This window comes from Ambystoma mexicanum, chromosome 2q (assembly GCF_040938575.1).
Source record: "Ambystoma mexicanum isolate Mex_15411 chromosome 2q, UKY_AmexF1_1, whole genome shotgun sequence".
In the NCBI taxonomy this organism is placed as follows: domain Eukaryota; kingdom Metazoa; phylum Chordata; class Amphibia; order Caudata; family Ambystomatidae; genus Ambystoma; species Ambystoma mexicanum.
In genome coordinates, this window is record NC_090924.1 from 1,415,268,023 (window position 1) to 1,415,288,794 (window position 20,772).

A 20,772-nucleotide genomic window follows, 5' to 3' on the forward strand; every position below is an offset into this window, starting at 1 on the left:
GTGTACTGTGAAACAGAGAGAGACCAGGGAAAAGAAGCCATTCCCCCTGGTGTTTTGTAATCGGAAACCAAGAGAGACCAGGGGAAAGAAGTCATACACCCTGGTGTTGTGTACTCTGAAACCAAGAGAGACCAGGGGAAAGAAGTCATACCACCTGGTGTTGTGTACTGTGAAACCAAGAGAGACCAGGGGAAAGAAGTCATACCACCCGGTGTTGTGTACTGTGAAACCAAGAGAGACCAGGGGAAAGAAGTCATACCCCCTGGGGTTGTGTATCGTGAAACCAAGCGAGACCAGGGGAAAGAAGCCATACCCCCTGTGTTGTGTACTGTGAAACCAAGAGAGACCAGGGGAAAGAAGCCATACCCCCTGGTGTTATGTACTCTGAAACCAAGAGAGACCAGGGGAAAGAAGCCATAACCCCTGGTGTTGTGTACTCTAAAACCAAGAGAGACCAGGGGAAAGAGGCCATAACCCCTGGTGTTGTGTACTGTGAAACAGAGAGAGACCAGGGCAAAGAAGCCATTCCCCCTGATGTTGTGTATCGTGAAACCAAGAGAGACCAGGGGAAAGAGGCCATAACCCCTGGTGTTGTGTACTGTGAAACAGAGAGAGACCAGGGCAAAGAAGCCATTCCCCCTGGTGTTGTGTATCGTGAAAACAAGAGAGACCAGGGGAAAGAAGCCATACCCCCTGGTGTTGTGTACTGTGAAAAAGAGAGAGACCAGGGGAAGGAAGCCATTCCCCCTGGTGTTGTGTACTGTGAAACAGAGAGAGACCAGGGCAAAGAAGCCATTCCCCCTGGTGTTGTGTATCGTGAAACCAAGAGAGACCAGGGGAAAGAAGCCATACCCCCTGGTGTTGTGTACTGTGAAACCAAGAGAGACCAGGGGAAAGACGGCATACCCCCTGTGTTGTGTATCGTGAAAACAAGAGAGACCAGGGGAAAGAAGCCATACCCCCTGGTGTTGTGTACTCTAAAACCAAGAGAGACCAGGGGAAAGAGGCCATAACCCCTGGTGTTGTGTACTGTGAAACAGAGAGAGACCAGGGCAAAGAAGCCATTCCCCCTGGTGTTGTGTATCGTGAAACCAAGAGAGACCAGGGGAAAGAAGCCATACCCCCTGGTGTTGTGTACTGTGAAAACAAGAGAGACCAGTGGAAAGAAGCCATACATCTTGGTGTTGTGTACTCTAAAACCAAGAGAGACCAGGGGAAAGAGGCCATAACCCCTGGTGTTGTGTACTGTGAAACAGAGAGAGACCAGGGCAAAGAAGCCATTCCCCCTGGTGTTGTGTATCGTGAAACCAAGAGAGACCAGGGGAAAGAGGCCATAACCCCTGGTGTTGTGTACTGTGAAACAGAGAGAGACCAGGGCAAAGAAGCCATTCCCCCTGGTGTTGTGTATCGTGAAACCAAGAGAGACCAGGGGAAAGAAGCCATACCCCCTGGTGTTGTGTACTGTGAAACAGAGAGAGACCAGGGGAAAGAAGCCATTCCCCCTGGTGTTGTGTACTGTGAAACAGAGAGAGACCAGGGCAAAGAAGCCATTCCCCCTGGTGTTGTGTATCGTGAAACCAAGAGAGACCAGGGGAAAGAAGCCATACCCCCTGGTGTTGTGTACTGTGAAACCAAGAGAGACCAGGGGAAAGACGGCATACCCCCTGTGTTGTGTATCGTGAAACCAAGAGAGACTAGGGGAAAGAAGCCATACATCTTGGTGATGTGTACTGTCAAACCAAGAGAGAGCAGGGGAAGAAAGCCATCCCCCCTGGTGTTTTATTGTATTTTGTTATTTATATAGCACTTTTTCCCCACTTGTGTGGCCTCAAGGCGCTTTTTCCTTGGTTCAACGCCCTTGGAGACTAGTCAAGGTGGTTGGAAAATTCTAGTGGGTATAGCTTAGGGGATGCGTGTGTGCATTTAGCCGTTCTAGGACTTGGGTGGCTGGAAGGCTCGACTAAGCAGTCCACGAGATCTCAGACTCATGGGTGGGTGCTGTTGAGGATTAGAGATGGATTGATATTGTTGAGAGAGTCTATGTGAGGCCAGCTATACCAAATTCCTTTTGGTTGGTGGTCGCTGTATGCTAGTGGCAGAGGTGTTGAAGTACGTCAGGTGTTTGCAGTCTGAATGGCTAAGTGTGCACTAGGCCGGATGTGCTTAGCCATAGGCGTATTCTATCATGCATGGATGCTTGGCCGTGCCTGAGGCCTCTGTCCACGCTAGTGGTGTGAGATGTACATACCGTAGGCTGCGAGATTGCTCGGCCGGGGCAATATAGGACCAGGTCTAGAATTGAAGGCCTATACCAGTGGGCCTAGCTTTCATAATGTAGCAGGTATCTGTATAGATTAAGCATTAATGGAGGCTACTCCTAGATTTGAGAGTCCTTCTATAGTGGGAGAGATGCCTATACCTAAGGGTGCAAATTGAGTACAAGACTAGACACAGCTAGAACCTACACCTAGCAGTACACATTTAGTACAAGACTAAACACAGCTAGATTTGCAAGTCCTGCATAGTAGGAGAAAGGCCTACACCCGACTATGCAATTTGAATACAAGACTGAACACAGCTAGATTTGAGAGTCCTGCATAGTGGTTGAAGGGACTACACCTAACAACGAAATGTGGGTACTAGACTAAACACAGCTAAAACCTACACCTAACAGTGCATTTTTAGTACAAGACTAAACACAGCTAGATTTCCGAGTCCTGTATAGTGGGAGAAAGGTCTACACCTGACAATGCAATTTGAGTACAAGGAACAGAGCTAAAGCGTACACATTACAATGCAATTTGGTTACAATACTAGATATAGCTGGATTTGAGAGTCCTGTATAATGGGAGAAAGGCCCACACCTGACATGGCAGTTTGCGTACAAGACTAAACACAGCTAGATTGAGAGTCCTGTATAGTGGGAGTAATAGTAGTACTCACAATTCTAAGTGTGGCAGCTGCCAAACATTCACAGTGTTGTCTAGATGTGACGCAGGACAATGTTCACAATTCTGTCTAAGTGTGGTACATGCTAACATTCACAATTCTAACTAAGTGTGGAACCTGCCAAACATTCAGTGTTGTCTAGATGCGACGCAGTTACTGAAAGAGGCAGGAAAACTCTAAGCTCTGGACCAGCGTGTTATTGTAATATGCAAACCTGAAAAAATTGTCCAGAGGGTGAATTTATTTGGCACAATGGTGTATCAAATTTTAATTGACATGATACAAAAGTTCAAAGAAGTCAGTTAATCACATGCTGTTACACACTTCATTATTTTATAACATGACAGGACAGCAAGGATGTACATAAAATTGGCTAAAAAACTCAACTGCAATATACATTCATAGTGCAAAATTCAGACCATACTCAACAGTCAGTGTCATTCAACCATACAACAAATACTAAAAAACATAACAAAATTCATTAACAATAGGAAGAGGGATATACAAATTCTCCCCTCAACCAATCTGATTATTTTTGTATTTTTAAATTCAGCAATAGAACTTGTTAGATAAAACAATCTATCCCAAAGGTGGATTTAGGAGAAAACGAAGATCGCATCCCTTTGAGATTCAACTTGACCGGTTTCGACGTAGAATGTAGAATTGTCAACGTCTTCATCAGGAGGATATAAACAAACTGCAAGACAAGAGCATGACGGCATAAGTGTATGCAATGCCCTGCCCAAAAACCTAATTCTAATACCATAAATGCCTACACCACATGCAGCCGGGAGGTCTTTGGGGGACCCCACAGTGCAGTGGCAGGTACAGAGGGGCTGCCGAGAGCCACCAAACTCTGGCTGGTGGCAAAGCCGAGGTAGCAGAGAAATCCCAAAAGGATCAGCTGGGAGCTCCTTCCTGAATAGTGGGAAGCCGAGAGGAAGGTCCATGGCATCTTCCTCATCACAGTATTAACAAGAAGATAGAAGAATAAGAAAAAAGGGGCAGAATCCCAGCCAGCCATGACTACCAGAACCATCCTTGCCAAGGTAATGAACCAATCTGATCAAAGCCAGGGGAAGGGAGTCATGGCACTGGCACGGAAAACATATTGAGAACAAGATACCTGGAGAAGGTGACACGACCCTCGCCCAAAACCCCCTCTGGCAAACCCATTGGCCAGGTGGAGTCAGGACTCGGGCCTCTAGAGCCTGGCATCCTCTTCAAAAGCCAATCCTATGGCGCCAGGCTCATACACCATGAAAAACAATGTGCTTGGGAACTACTGTATTGTACTGTCAGCCAACATGGAGGCATCCACATAGCTTGGTTCTTGGAACCAAGCTATGCAGTCTAGTGTTTTGGGTGTGGTAGCCTAGGGACTACTTTACCTGGACTATTTTGTTGGGGCTATTTAAACCACACCCGAGCAAGACAACACGCTTCGCGTTACTTTGCAGCTTGCAACGTGACGCTCACCGTGTCCAGCTATTCCCCCCGAACCTCAGAGAAGCAGAACCTGCAGGAGACAAAAGGAACATCATTAGCAGCAGCATCTTACCTGCAGTCTTCATCTTTAGTTACTCGCAGCTCCTGAGAACAGCTTCCTCGAATCTGCACGCCTCCCGGACAGAACGACCTGAAAGAGGAAGATAGAGGCAACATTAAAGAAAGCAGTAGAGACATTTGCAAATTACAAACTGCTCAAAAGGCTTACCTGGCTGGTCGCCTCTCGGCTGGCACCACTCCAGACATTCCACTCGCGCTGAAGAACACTGCGACCTACAAGGAAGGAAAACACAGGTTAGCAAAGGCAAGACTTTGCAGCGCTGCGCATAGCGCTTACTTACCGCATCATTGCGCTCTTAATGCGCCATCATTTACCAGCGGGGCTCAACCAAGCCAGTTTGCCACACTGAAGCTCCGCATACAATAAGGGAGAAAAAGAGACATTTTAAACAAAGAAAGGCATGCAGGATAGCAACAAAACTAAAGAACAGCAATAAGACCTACCTGAACAATATCAAACGGGCCGGCGTCAGTGAAGTAACTGGACCGCACACACCGACAAAAGACAACGCGCCCCTGCAAAGAAGGCAGGACGGAGAGCATGCCTAACTCTACCACAAGGCAGAACCTTCCCCGCAGACCACATCTGGGCAAAGCTGAGAAGTATACCAGCAAGTAACCTGGCAGCGTGGCGTCCCTGTTGATACCAGGTGAGCGTAACAGAAGGGAGGCATTCTCCAGGAACCCAGTAGTGAGGAATACTATGGGTAATAAGGAATGATGTTTGAGTTGGAACTTTTGAGCTTGAACTGAGAACTTCACAGCCCACACTCTGGAACTGTGTGTTATATCCTTCAAAGGAACTGAGGCCTGGATAATGGAGTCATTCCCTAAGACACAGCTCCCACCTGCCAATTGGAAGTATAATCCAGTGTCCAGAAGAAGGGAGCCAAGGGATAGAAGTAGGCATTTTGACACACGACGGTGGACTCTTTATTTAATTTACTTGGACATTCTGGCAGATTCCTTGGTTCCTTATTTGAGGCAGGGAGAGCCCTCTTTGGGGTTCGGGAGTGGGTTCTAAGTTCTTACATCCCCCGATTTGTTTTAGCAGAGTTTCTTGCCAAATATTTTCAGATGAAAATACTCATCAAATTATTAAATAATTCACCAACAAACCCCTGCTTACCTATTATCTAGTCCCTATTCCCCACACACCAAACCCCTTATATCCCCCTCTCCATATTTTTCCATGAGTTTTTTCAGCAAAAAAAACCTTCGAAAAACATGCTGGCATTGTAATAACGTTGTACCAAGGAGGGATTGGTTTTCCCTTTATTTTTTAACTTATTTTGAACCAAATAAAATTGCTGTGCCAACAATCATGTCACCCGTGTGTCAGCCTCCTCCTTTTGACTTGAATTGATATGTTATTTCTATCGCGCTCATACACAAGTGTTTTCATCCTTACACCAGTCACACACAGAACCAAGATATTCATGATTCTAATCTTGCCAACCCTTTGCTCTTCTGCTTATTCACAACTTGTCATGGACATAATGGAGCCAGTTTAAGCTGGAAGATTTAGTTTGGGGGTAATAGGGCATCACAGGTTAGACTAATTCATGAGTGTATCTCTGTTTGTAAGTCGATGAATTGGTCTCCAATAGTGTGTTTATTAAGAGTGAATGTGTGTATGGGTGTGGTTATATGTTTGTGTCTTTGAATTGGTCTCTGTGTAAGTGTTTTTTATCAGTGAAATTTTGGTTTCATAGGTCTTTGAATTGTTCTATGCGACTGTGTTTATTGTCAGTGAATGTGTATGTGTTTGCAGGTCTTTGAATCGGTCTCTCTGAGTGTGATTAGTTTAGTTTATTATTTGCAATGCGCACCTAACCCTGAGGTAACTGGGCACTTGAACTTGTGACATAGTTACAGATGCAGACATGTAGAGCAATGAAGAGGTGTGAAGGTGTACAACATGGAGGTACAAAGGGGTATAAGAATTTGTGAAGGGATATAAAGAGAAGGGCCATGTGTATTTCTTATGGAAGGAAAATGAGGTGGAACACACAGGGGGGGGGTCAGACATCTGGCTTTGGCAGGTAGAGAAGAAAGTGTTCCAGAATTAGTGCCTCGGGCAGTTGAGGATTGAGGGGAATTCTTCTCACACCTGCCAATCCCACAATGCATCATGCTTTTTCCCCACCCCAACAGATCTTCGTGGTGACCAGTCAGGAGGAGCTGGAACGCCTGAACGTAGAGAACGCCTTTGCCTTCCGGAAGGATCAGCGGGCCTTGTACTTCAAGGACACCATCGGGTGGCTGCCAGTCCAGGTGAGGAGAAGACGGAGCCTCCTGCCGCAGCATTTGCCACTGAGTCTCTCTTGCCAAGGTCCTCATGTGTTTTAGGAAACTATGCAGTAGACCAGTGGTCTGCAAACTGTTGGGATGGCCCACCTATGTATTACAAAATGTGAGCAGCTAAGGCATCTAGGGCAGCTGTCAGCATGATTTATACTCAAGGGGGTGCCAACAAAAATATTTTTACTGAAGGTGTACTCAGAATAAAAGAAGTTTGAATACCACTGCAGTAGACCCTTGTGCCCAACCTACACAATTGATCAAGGCCTGAAACCCTTGTGCCCAGCAATTTCCTGAAAGACAGGTGCTTTGGAAGACAGGTAGCGTTGGGTACAATATGGGACATTTTAGACGGGTGTACGACACGTCGTTGGCTTTGCCCTAGAACATGCTCCCTTACAGAAGCCGCGTCCTGGTGGGCATTCTCACTATATCCCTCTTGGCCAGCTTACGTTTGTGTAAGCAAGAATACATCTGGATACTGAAGAGGGTCTGGGTTGCGGTGCTCGATGGGCCTGGTCAGAAACTCTAGAGGACCTTTCCTAGCATGGAACCAAAGACCTCATCACAGGTCACCAGGCCACTGGTCCAAAATGCACATTCGCTGCTTTCACTTGACCCAACTTGCATGGTCTCCAGCTTTCTGCTTCCTTTTTTCATGCCCATGCCGCATTATGAAGCCGTTATCTTTTGTCTTGTGTACAGCCCACCTCCTGGTTGGCCGTGGACTTCCCGGTGGAAGACAGCGGCAGCAGCTGCGGCGATGGCTTTGTCCAGAGTGGTGAGGAGTGTGACGACGGGAACCGGATTGTGACTGACAGCTGCATTAGTGAGTTTTGCACCAGCGATACCTCGCTTATCTGCACAGTTGTTAAACCACAGGGGGTCTACGCCCTCATTGTCCATTCCTGGTGGTTTGCGGTGCCATCCATGGATGAGAAATCGAAGATCAGGTCCTCTTCTTTTATGCAGTCTAGGAGCACAGCTTAGATTTCATTGAATTTGTGGGCACTACACATGTGCCAAGAACAAGGCACCAGTCAGTATCAGTTTTAATGGGTCGCATTTGTTTTTTTAATAATGGCCATCACTAGATATGACACATTACTGAAAATAGAATAAACTCAATACTGTCTTGCTGGGGTAATCAGAGTTTGGTTTTACAGCAAAGTACCTTTTAATTGAAGAGGCCTGACATTTCCAATAATGTCTGGATCTGCCCAGCCCTTGCACTCAAAAACAGACAGCTCTGTGGAACTGTACTGGACACCATTTCTTAACATTGTTCCTCTGGTCTATGCCTTTTAAAGTTGAAAATCGCAACAATTAGCATAATTCTAACATGTTGATTGGTCGCTCAAAATCAGGCACCAAAAGAATGCCATACGTTGACAAATTTAATTGTTGGTTTCCTTTCTCGTGGCAAATAAAGATACTGGGCCTCATTACACGGTAGGCGGTAACCATGGCGCTATTAGCGCCATGGTTGCTGCCAGTATTTTACCGTGTCCGCCTTGGTGGATGGCAGAATTACCGCCCTACTCCAAGGTGAGCGGGGGCGGTAATTCCCCATTCACCAAGGCCCTTCCCCATTCCCATTTTTGCCCCATAGGACGGAATGGGGAAGGCGCTAATTACGGTACCGCAAATTGCGGTACCGTAATTAGCACCAAGATCCCTTTGCGGGTTCGTTTTTTAACGCCTGCTAAAAGCAGGCGTTAAAGTACCAACCCGCAAAGGGACCTCGTAATAAGGCGGTAAGGGTTAACGGTCACCAGTACCCTTACCAGTGACCGTTAACCCTTACCGCCTACCATGTAATGAGGCCCACTGACCCTTAAACATTACCTAATGCGATAGTCAATGCAGAACATGATACACTGTTTGGTTGGCATCGTTCATAGCTCAAGTTGATAAAATGCTAGGTGCTGGTTGGGCAGAAATGTTGAAGACAGCTTCGGACCATAGCATCCCACCAAGAAGGACCAATGACCTCATGAGTGGAAATCAGTGAGGGCAACACTTGGTTGCTTTCCCCTGAACACTGCAATCCCCTCGCCCTGATTGAATCCCTCAGCCCCTCGCCCCCTGCACCTGCTCGCTCTGCTTTCCCCTGAACACTGCAATCCCTTTGCCCTGATTGGATCCCTCAGCCCCTCGCCCCCTGCACCTGCTCGCTCTGCTTTCCCCAGAACACTGCAAACCCTTCACCTTGATTGGAACCCTCAGCCCCTCGCCCCCTTCACCTGCTCGCTCTGCTTTCCCCAGAACCCTGCAATCCCCTCACCCTGATGGTATCCCTCAGCCCCTCGCCCCCTTCACCTGCTCGCTCTGCTTTCCCCAGAACACTGCAATCCCCTCACCCTGATGGTATCCCTCAGCCCCTATCCCCCTGCACTTGCCTGCTCCACATTTTTCCCAGGACATTGCAATCCCCTCGCCCTGATTGGATCCCTCAGCTCCTCGCACCCTGCACCTGCTCGCTCCACTTTCCCCAGAACACTGCAATCCCCTTGCCCTGATTGGATCCCTCGACCCCTCGGCCCCGGGACCTGCTCACTCCGCTTTCCCTAGAACACTGCAATCCCCTTGCCCTGATTGGATTCCTCAGCCCCTCGCGCCCCGCACCTGTTCGCTCTGCTTTCCCCAAAACACTACAATCCCCTTGGCCTGATTGGATCCCTCAGCCCCTCACCCCCTATACCTGCTCGCTTCCCACCTCCCGTGTCGATACATGTTGCCAACTCTGGACCCAACCTTCTAGTTATCATCTCATAATGAACGGCTGCATGGAAAAACGTGTGTGCCGCCCTGCTGCTAGAAATTAATTGCATCTATTCATTAGTTCTACCACAGACTTTTAGTTCTGATCCAAATGCCCTGTGTCAATGGGGGCACTGTTGCTCCAACCCTAGTTCTATATTTTGGCAGTTCTGCGATATGAACCCTCGTGCATCATATCGTGTCCTTCACGATCACTGTGTATTCATTAGTTTATCATCTAGGAAAGTGTAAAGACGCTGACTCCAGACTGATTAGGATTACTTCATGCAGGTTTATTACAGCTTCTTTAGTTACAGTTCCTCACATAAGACATACTGGATAGTTACAAGGACATCAGCTATGACAAACACCGGCCCCCATCACCCAGGCAGGCCAAGATGTAACTGCCTTCACCTAGAACTCTCACACCTCAGCACTCCACCACTCAATCATCAGCATTCCACGTGACACCACTAGCTGCACATCATCAGACAGGCACAACACAACAGAAAGCACCTGCTGTCTGTAGAGCAACTTCGTGCCCAAGAGAAAATACTCCCTTGCAACAGTTTCCATGAGCTTTTCTGACCAGCAATAGAAATACAATTCCATTAAATACTTTCTCCAGTATGGCCGCCCTCATGCTCCCTGCAGCAACTAACAACTATACTTAATACAGGTCAACCTACATAATAAAACCAAGCCCCTCCTACCGGATCTATGTGATTATTGCGACAGTCGAAAATGCAGACTTTTTTTCTTAAACCCCTTTACACCACACATATATATGCGGGGGAGACCTCCCCAGCCTCTGCCATATTAATATTATATTCTATACCCCCCCAACATATATATATTGTGTAAGGGGGGGGGTAAAAAAAAAACGGCATTTTCGGCCGTCCTCATTGTGAGGGCAACTTTTTGGTATGATTCCCGGCCTACCTACCCGTTTACTTAACAATACAAGTGTGCTAACCCAAGTTCTCTATAAAAACTACCCCCCAAAACATGTGAGTTTTTCTGCACAGACCCCACCTAAACAACTCCCTGACGTGAGGCACAACTATATATATATATTCTAATTACACCGTGAATTCCCAAACCTAGGTGACCCGTGCATCAATACACAGGCGTGAGGCCTTGCTAAATAGTTTTCATAGCCTGTACTTGTGCCCCATTTGGGACGCTGGATTTATATCTTTACACCGGCAAGGCAGCATAAAATGCTAGAACCCAAACTGAGCATCAGAGCCAATACCAAACTCCGCCTTTTTAAAAATGTCCCTCCAGTTTAGACTCCACTGTCCCTTGTTCTCGGCAGCCATTTGCACCCACTACAGGCAAGCCTCAGGCGAGAGACTCGCCCACACTTAATGCTGTGAAGCACATCACTCTCAAGCAATAGAGTATGCTCCCAGAATCACCTGAACTTCCCCACCAAGAAAGTCATGCACAAACACAGACAACACATATGGGACAGTCCCATGTGACTAAATCCAGCTACTCTGCAATTCAGAAGCAACCCATGGTATGACATGTTGATGGTTTACATTGAGTCTCGCGTTCTTAGAGACACAGATCACCTCCACTCTGAGTGTATCCGTAGGATACACCTGGAGGGTGCACAATTATGGCACAATTAAAAGCTCCAGAAAGGTGCCAAGGCAGGTACCAAAAGCCCTACCTAGACCACCATAAAACACCATACAGGCCAGCTTCAAGCACTATGGGGTCTTCCGAAATATACATTCCCTTCTGCTCCAGTGCTAGAGTAGTCCTATTCTCTCAGTTGACCACCAGTGTCCAAAGGTCGCAGTGAGTCAGTGCCCTGTCTGGTGGAGGAATACTCCCTGATGTGTCTGTGAGCCATACAAATATTGCATTGTATTACCAGCAGATGCATGGAAGGGGGATCCTCGTCCTGTAACTAATGGAGTGGGAGCCCCTAGAATATTGGCATTTAAGACCCTCTTAGCAGAATCATCTCTCAGACACACTTTACTCTGATAGATCAATAGACCTGTCAGTCAGCCCACACACTCACAGGTTACCTGATGTAATTAGGTTCTACTGGGACCCCAACTGGGACGAATGCCACACCACAGTCCCTGCCGATACCAAAATGAAACTGAAAACTAGGCGTGGCACCACTGTGCTTCCGGAGAAAGGGAAAATAAGCTCATTGTTGCCAGGATTCATCCCCAAGAAGTGACACATGAAAGACAAACATAAATTCTGCTCGCCGCCACAATTTAAGCGGGGGGCTAGACTATCGTAATAGCACCCACAATGGCTATGATATGATAGGTTATTTATAACGCGCTTAATACCTAGAGGTTTCTAAGCGCGGAACCGGGGATCAAACCCATGTTGCTCCGTGTCATCTTGCTTCGAAGGCGAGCATGTTGCCCCTGAGCTGTCCTCCTGGGACAAACATGGAGTTTTGGAATGCAGAGGATCGGTACAGTGCTTTCCCATTCTACAATCCAAAATGAAATGATTCATACAAATTAGTTACTGACCCATGTCAAGGTGGAACATGCTACTCTCCTTTATTTCTTTTCTTAAACGTTCGAAGACTTTATCTCGCCAAGAGTTGAGAAAAGGAATGTTGAGCAAACCCTTGGGATAAAACCTTTATTCGCAGGTACAGCAGAGATGGTGAGAACATGCATCTCTGGCAATGCAGATGCATTTCAAGTACAAAAACAGATATTGTTTTAATGTCCATGTATTTCTAACTTCCTACACTGTAGCCTACAGTACATTTTTTTCTTCTACTTTTTACAATTGAAATAGTTTGCCATTTGCCACCCCTTGAGCTTCATTTCCTCTGAAGAATGCAAAATGCTTGACATCGAGAGGTCCCAGGCAATGCAGATACTCCTCCTTCCCCATAAGACATCTTTGAGATAGAGCTGTCTTTGGCTAACTAAGCTGTATTTAAAGTTGCATATCTGTATACTCTGGCACTGTTCTGAGCTTTTGATTCACACTTTTGAGAAAAGAGGAATGTTCTGCAAATCCTACTGCAGATGCCTTGATCCTAAGCTTGACACCTTTTTCCATCCACCTCCCACAGAATTTCACACAATAACTGCATAGATGCAAGGCCTATTCCTACCATATCCTATCTTGAAGAAATCTTGCATACTCTGTATTCTCCTATTTTTCAGAGTGCAAACGTGCTTACTGTGGGGACGGCTATCGGCAAGAAGGTGCAGAAGAATGCGATGGGAAGGATTTTGGATTCCAGACGTGTGGAACGTATCTTCCAGGGTATGGATAATTGGTGTAGTCTTTGTAGGGTGTGGGAGGCAGCCGACATGAACTTGTATGGAAAGGAAAAGGCATTCTGCCAAACTTTGGTCATGATCTTAAAGTTTTCAATTGTCATTTTTTCACATACTGGCAAATGTGCTCTATTTTCGAAACCACATATAAACTTTATCTTCAGACATCAAAATGAATTAGCACAATATAAATAGACTCAAGTATAGTGCTGAATTAGGCAAAATGTGGAATGAGGTGCAAATAATGATGGAAGCTTATCCTTGTTAAAGTACTTCACAGAAGATAGTATATTACAGAGTTTAAATCTTGATTTTTGCAGGTAATTCAATTTTTTCCCTTTGCGGCCATTCAAAACAGCAAATAATGTATTAGGGAGGACCCAAAGGGTTGTGTGTGTGTTGGAGAATAAGCAATAGCCATGTTTCTAGTCCAATTCACTGAAAGAAATAGGAAGTGACTTGTGGATGGCTGGCAGGAAGAGTGCAACACTCCTTTTCTACAGAACTGCGTATTTTCACTTATTGGAAGGTATTGAAGAGTTTGCAGCAATGCATATCTATTTCACATCATGGAACCTATTGAAATATCAGCTGTTGAAATCCGATCTACCTCAGTGAATGTGAAAAGGGCATTTGATAGGGCTGATTAGGGAATGCTTGCAAACTCTGTTGTCAGTAACGAAGAGACTTGTTGAAACCAGGTTTATCCCTTCTTTTAATAAATCAATGTCATTTTAAGATGGAAACCAGCATTTACAAAGCTACTTGGTCTATTCTTGTCACAGGTACATTGTGCTATGATGAGCATGGGATCTGCCCTTGAGTTCATGTTGCTTTGATGATTAAGGGTTTCATAGCAGTAACCCCATTGGCCAGGAAACAGTGTGCGCACTGACTATTTTCACTATTACCTGACTGTGGGGTGTCAAGCAGTACGGACAGCATTTTCCTGCCAGATACCCTTGTTGCGGCACTGTAGGATATGTCCAATTGGGCAAGAGAATAGGCCCAACAACATTGTAGACTTTAGTTCCTGATTACTAGTCATTGTGCTTTTTAAAGCAATCTTTATTGAACTATCATGGCTGCAGCAAGGCAATCATGAGGGATAGAGAACATGGAAAAACACCCGCAAATAAGCCCTCTCTTGCCCCCACCAGAAATCATCATGGATATCAATGGAAAAATACATTCGTTCTACTTGCAATGAACTCTAACTGTTGCAGGTGCAAGGAACCATTTAACATATAAGAAATCTTAATGGGTAGGGCTTAATAAGGGACAGAAGTGAATACTAAACTCCCAACTTCCAGGGAGAAGTAAAGTGGATACAGAATTGTAACTCAATCTGATTTTGTAAATTGGTTATTTAGAGGGCTGATAGAAAAATGCTCAAGGTGATACCAATTCTAGTACCAGAGACCACTCTCTGATCCAACTGAGGCAGTGCTTATATGGGCAAGCTGCACAGCCTTTCCTGAGGACATACCCTACTCCCAGTTCTCATGAAGTGAACGCCATAAAGAGTTATAAGGACACCCTGGAATGTCCATACTTCGGGATATAAAGAAAATCGCTCACTCATTCCTGGTCATTTAAGAACATAAGACATTGAAATCTTCTCTACCTCAGCAAATGAGGAAAACGTATTTGATAGGGCTAATTAGGAAAGCAATGTAGAAACGGTTTTAGAAATACTTCTTTGGGGATACTTTCTAGAAAGCTACCGATTAATAAAACCAGGGTTACTCTCCCTGGTACTACTTCAATCAATGCCTATATGTGCCCCGTCCATGAAAATTATTGCAAGGGATATTGTGCAAAGGCAAAGTGATGTGTAGGTAAATAGAAGTAGGGCTGTGAGATTGTCTGGAAAATTAAATGGTAGGGCAGTAAGACTAAATTGATGGCGTCTTGAGATGGAACCAGCTTGATGGCTCAGCAATAGAGAGTTAGGAATGTCTGGTTAACTCAGTGGCTTTGCTGTATGAGTTCATGGATATCTCAGCAGTAGGGCCTATAGAATTCTCTGCTAGCTCAATGGCTCAGACTCATTTCTAACTGGTAAGGGTGTGGAATAGGCTTGATGGCTCCGTTGTTGGGCTTTAGAGGTGTCTTGATAGCTCATTAGCAGGGCTGTAGGAATCTCTGGCTAGATCACTGGAAGAGCTCTTGGACTCTATTGAGATCTTAATAGTAGGGCAGTGTGGGGATAGCCAATGGTTTGGTGGTGGGGATGCAAAGCACGTCAGATGGCGTGGCAGTAAGGCTGAATGAATACCTCTATGACAAAGTGCTGTGGCTGAACCAATGATTTATTGGAAGGACTGTGAAGTTAGTCTAGTGTCTCAATGGTAATGACTAGGACCGGCCTATTGTGGCGAGATAAGAGAACGCATCAAAGGTGGACAGGGCTGTAAGAAGGAGTTTGATACAGTGATTGTGGAAGAGGTCTTTTTTTAGAAGATATTGAATAACTGTGAAGCATGTCCAGTGTCGGAGAGAAAGAGTTGTTGTCTAGTGACATAATGGATCCCTCAAATATGGATCTAAGCTCATACCTGCTGAGGCTGCTTAATTAGGTTTATAGTGATTTTTTCGACAGGCAAAGTTTCTAAATATAAATGTTTCGACACAAAAGCATTGAAAGAAAACGTTTAGAATGCATGTTTTTAATGGGGGGGTTATCCCCAAACCCCCATTTTCTTTTTAAAACACACTTTTTTTCCATACAAAACTAAAATAAAACCTGTAACATGAAAAAAAAGTATTTGAATTTTTTTTTCTCAAAACTTTGTATTCGAAATGTTTGTATTTAGAAACTATTTTTTCGAAAATATAGCTACGCATAATCACATTCTAAACCATGGTCTCTTCATCCTCAGGTCTTACGGGCACTTGCGCTGCACTTCCTACTGCTACATTGACTCTACGCAGTGTCGGTACTTCACATGAACGTATGTCGTGAAGGAACATGGGCATTCCCCCCACACCTTGCAACCAGGACACCGGGTGCTACCATGAAGAAAAGCGAAAAGAACGAGCGATTTGCCAAAAAATAAACCCACGCATTGTGCGTGTGTGGGGAACAACGACACTCCTGACTGCACACTTCTCTCTGCTGCTGATGGCTACCTTGAGGTCCGCCCTGAGCGTATCTGGCTCGATGGACAATAAGGACCATTGCGATCCCGTCTTAACGGAACACGCTAATCCGTGTTTGCCAGGAAACCTCGGCTTATGTTTTTTTATGTTGAAAAGACAAGTAACTAGATGAAACCGCTGGGAAACGGGTTCTCAAGGAACAGGATAAATATGCTAACCAGACAACCATACCTCGACTGAACACTGTTAGACTCAAAGCGTGAAACTTCAGGTACCTTCACGCTGTTTTGACTTTTCCCATACAAACACCAAGCGCTTCCTGGGTCAGGGGGCATGGTGTTTAGGAATGAGGAGATGCCATTGTTTTTTGTTTTTCTAACACAATGTGAAACTGGAATGTTACATTATTGTATTGTGCATGAAATACGGCTGGACTGACATGCAAAACGTTGAACCAATGGACATCATCTCTGCGGCTCGTGCTGCACATCGGCTAACGAATCAGGAAAAAGGACTCAACTGTCTGGCTCACCGTCTGGACAATCGCCATGATTTGGTCTGTTGTGGCCATGTAGAGTGCTAAACCATGAGACATGAGGGGGGATGCGTGAGGCAGAATCCAAACTGGTGCTGGTGGTGAGGGAAGGTGGACATGACTCATCTCCAGCTTGCACACTCCCTGCCCTGGTCCAAAAGACGCGGCATGAGGACAGTCAAAGCATTCTAGGCCTGGCAGGAAACCGGACTTGAGGCTACACGGCAGCCATTTTGCTGGATCTTACCCTATTTTACAGACAGAAGATGGAGGTCTTGCTCTCTCTGCTTGGGATCATAAACTCATCTTCAAATCCAATCCCTGAAGCTCACGGAAACCTGCACTCTGAAACCTCCCCTTGTGCTCGAACTTGTTTAGCCTCCACTCCCGCTCCTTCTCTACCACACCCAATGTTTAATCATTCATTATCAATCCCTCTGATTATAGATAATGTTGAATTACTCTACTCTAGCTCTCCCTGAGTTCATTCTACTCTCCTTCTGCCAATCGTCACCCTCATTTTTCTCTAAAGGTTCTGTGCTCAAGTATCCCCTATTGACGCCACCCTGTTCTTCAATCTGATGTTTCAAATGTTCAATCCCACTCCTTCACTGACACCTTATTCTTCAATTTGACTCTTTTTCCACTACTTCTGCGGACAGCTGCTGCTTGCACTCACACTTGTTTCTCTACCGCTTCAAGTTGCCAGTGCCACTCCTGCTCCACCACTTCGCACCTTCATTCCCTCTCCTTCTCTCCTGCTTTGGGTCTCCTAGCCCACTCTTAACCTTGCTTCTCTCAGATTGCCTATAGCAATGAATGCCTCCTTTTCTGTACACAATGTTATCTTTGGACCCACTTATCTGCCACTGTGGCCCTTAACCCTATTCCCGCCCGACCAGATGTTCTTCACTAATTGTAGTCTATTCCCACTCATCTTCTTGCCCACCTTGTTCACCAATACCAGACAAGTGTCTTCCTTTCCATTTCCTTGTAACCTTTCTATTCACTTTCTCCTTACCACCGTCTCCCTTGGTTCCCTAAAATCTCAAAGCGTTCCACACCTCTCTCTTATGGACTCCCGTCTTGATTTTACCCGCCTCGACTCATCTCTACTACTCTCTTAACATCCCCTCAACACGCGTCACCTCTACCTTCTGAAATGACGCATCCATTGAACTTCCCCTCAACGCACCATCGAACATCCCTCCATCATCTCCTCTCGCTTCACCTGTCCCAACTAGACTCTGCCCGGTTTGTCTCTTCAAATTCTATTAGCCATTTCTTTCAGGCCACCTTCTAGTGTCACTCGGATTTTTCTCTTCATCCCAGTCCGACCTACTTACCTGATTTCTTCCATTTTGTGTCAACTCCTGGAACGTATCTTTGGAGTTCCTCTCTTCTCTCCACTACAGCATACCTCTTATCTATTGAAACTTACATCTAAGCTACTGCAAGATACCTCTATTGCAACATATTTATATAAAACTGCAACATGGATTTCAACTGTTGCAAAATACTGTGTAAGTTTTGCAACTACTTTTAAGTGCGTGCAAATTACCTGTAAGCTAATGAAACATGCATCCAAAGTTCTGCAAGTTACCTGTAAGATACTGAAACATGCATCTAAACTTCTGCAACTTACCTGTCAGCTACTGAAACTTACATCCAAGATACTGCAACTTACCTGCAACTACTGAAACACAGGTCTAAGCTACTGCTACTTATCTCCAAGCTACTATGACGTAGATCTAAAGTATTGAAACCTATCTGTACAGTAACACCAAGTTACCACAGAATACCTCTCAACTACTGCAACTACTTCTCACCTCCCGCAAGAACACTCTGCCTTCGATAATGTATTCCCATGATTCCATACCACCACCCATACCCCATGTTCGAATCCATGCGTGTCCCAGGTGGGGGTGGGAAGGACATGCCCATTGCCTTGCAGACTGCATCCCGCTTCATGTATGTTGGACAGGTGTTTCCATTTCTTTAAAAAAAACAGTGAAGGATCTGCAAACTGTATCAACCTTTTAGGTAGTGATGAGTTTGCTCACCGTACATTCTGCGATGGTGCATTTTCTGCTGCGATGAAAAGAATGCCAGGGTACTGGAACGCGTGCCCGCCGTCGGCCTATTAAAAATGATGACAAAGAAATATCTCAGAGGCATGACTCTCATGTATTGCCATGGATCAACCAGTACTTGCTCCAACAACGGAATGTAAAGGAGGATGTGATAATGTTATAACAAATATCTCTATATAAATACATATATATATACATATATATACACACATATGCATACTTATACATGTGAATCCAAGCGGATGTAGGGATCTGCATTCAGTGTGCATGCCCTTGATACTGGAACTCACAGATGAATACTAAATAAAGGATATTAACTTTGAATGTCTGCAGCTGTCCTGCCTGTCAAGCTGGAAGAGGGTTCTCCATCCACCACTTCCTGGTATCTGCACGCATCAGTGTCGCATGCCCCCAACACTCTCCACCCCTTTGCTTGCTATTCCTATATTTAAAGGCGGGTGTTACCAAAATGCTTACCAGTTAGATATCTCAGGTCCTCTGTTGATGTGCAGGTATCCTCTGTTAATCAGTGTTTATACTGCACAGTGATCTTACAGTGCGGAGGCTTGTCTGGAAAGTGGAGTAGTGTGCCCTCGATCGGGTTAAACCGGACCAGGGTTTGTGGCAGAAAGGAAGAGGGAACCAGGTGGGAGGAAAGGTGAAGCAGCAGTAGGATAGAGATGAACAGACACACAGTCTGAAAGGTGCAAGGGGGTTTAGTGGGAGGGAGTGGGATTGTAGTAGTAAGGGTGCGTGTGCATGTGTAACCCTATGTATAAAACTGAAAGGTGATTAGGAAAAAGGGCAGGTAACCTGCTCGTGAAACTGAGCATGTTCTGTGAAGGCTTTTGACAGTAGACTGCTGCGTGGGACTAGAATTACTCAGGTCATGTGATGGATTCAGGATGTGCTCAAGCGTACCCTTGAAGTGTAGAGGCTTCTTTGCCAGATAATGTTTTAAAAGCCTCCTCTTCCTAATTTCCATGGAGGATACTCTGGGAGTGTCAAGATGACAAGAGCTGGCCCCGGACAGGTGAACGAGGGGATGACACGAGGGAAAGAGAGAATGTTGTTATTATTATTATTATTATGGTATTTATTGAGTGCAGACTTAGCTTCGAGTAGCAACAGAACAGATATACAGCAGTGGGGTAGGATACAGAGTGGCACAGAGGAGGGGTAGAGCTTTACCTGGTGGCGTGGAGGAGAGGGGCAGGCGGCGTCTAACGAGTCAGGTGGCACGAGGGGGGATGTGAAGGCCTATCTCTTGAGGAGGAGAGATTCCTTGAAGAGGTGGCTCTTGAGTTCTTTTCTGAATTGTAGGCGCGTGGAGGCGAGTCTGATGCGGATGTGGACGAGGTTCCATAGTTTTTGGGGGGTAGGTAGAGAAGGCTTGTTTTCTGGTCCTTTCCTTTTTGCAGTGGCAGATTTCAAATCTGCTCATGTCCTGGCTTCTGGTGGTGCGCTGTCCGCTGGAGAAGCTGAGTTTCTCTGCATGGTAGCTGGGAGACTTGAGGGCGACTGCTTTAAAGATGATCCAGCAAGACTTGAAGGTGATTGGTGGTGCAGTGGGAGCCAGTGAATGTCGATGAGGCCGGGGTGATGTGATCATACCTGCATAGACCCTAGATGAGGCGTACGGTCGCATCTAGGACATCTCTCAGGAATCCTTCAAGGAGTGCATTGCCCCGTCCAGGTGAGGTAGGACCAATGCTTGAACAGTGGATCTAAAGCTGTCCTGACGGTGGAAGGGCTTGACTTTCTGCAGGCGGGAGTGCTGATACCAAGCTGTCTGAGATTTTTTCTCAGCTATATGTGTCTTGAAAAGAGGTGTTTGTCGATGTGGAATCCGAGGGACTTGGCGCACGAGGTGAACTTGCGTGTGAATCCCTCAAGAGTTCATGGTTGATAGGTCTGTATGTCTGGGTGTTCGATGTTGATGGTGAGGAGTAGGAATTTGGTCTTGAGCATCAAGTATGCACTGTACATAGAAGACTGGATCAGCAAGAGGTAGGTTTTGTGCCTATGGGTGTCCTTGATTGAGACAATCTTGTGGTATAGCTGTGTGTGGTATGCGTATTAGTGGAAGTGGATGCTGTGTGTGGCTAGGAGGGCTCCCAGCCTCTCCATGCATAGATTGAAGATAATTGGGGAGAGGATG

The 20,772-nt window shown here is 45.8% G+C and overlaps 1 protein-coding gene across 2 annotated transcripts in view; it reads left to right on the top strand.

Moving 5' to 3' along the window:
* The window catches only part of COLQ (collagen like tail subunit of asymmetric acetylcholinesterase), a 320,011-nt gene extending 301,076 nt beyond the window's left edge, over positions 1–18,935 (top strand). For both annotated transcript variants that reach the window (XM_069648914.1, XM_069648915.1), the window contains exons 14-17: positions 6,676–6,795; positions 7,528–7,651; positions 12,762–12,864; positions 15,764–18,935. In XM_069648914.1, the coding sequence (XP_069505015.1) occupies positions 6,676–6,795; positions 7,528–7,651; positions 12,762–12,864; positions 15,764–15,833 (417 nt within the window). In that variant the 3' untranslated portion in view covers positions 15,834–18,935. The remainder of the gene's footprint in view (positions 1–6,675; positions 6,796–7,527; positions 7,652–12,761; positions 12,865–15,763) is intronic.
* The last annotated feature ends 1,837 nt before the right edge of the window (positions 18,936–20,772 follow it).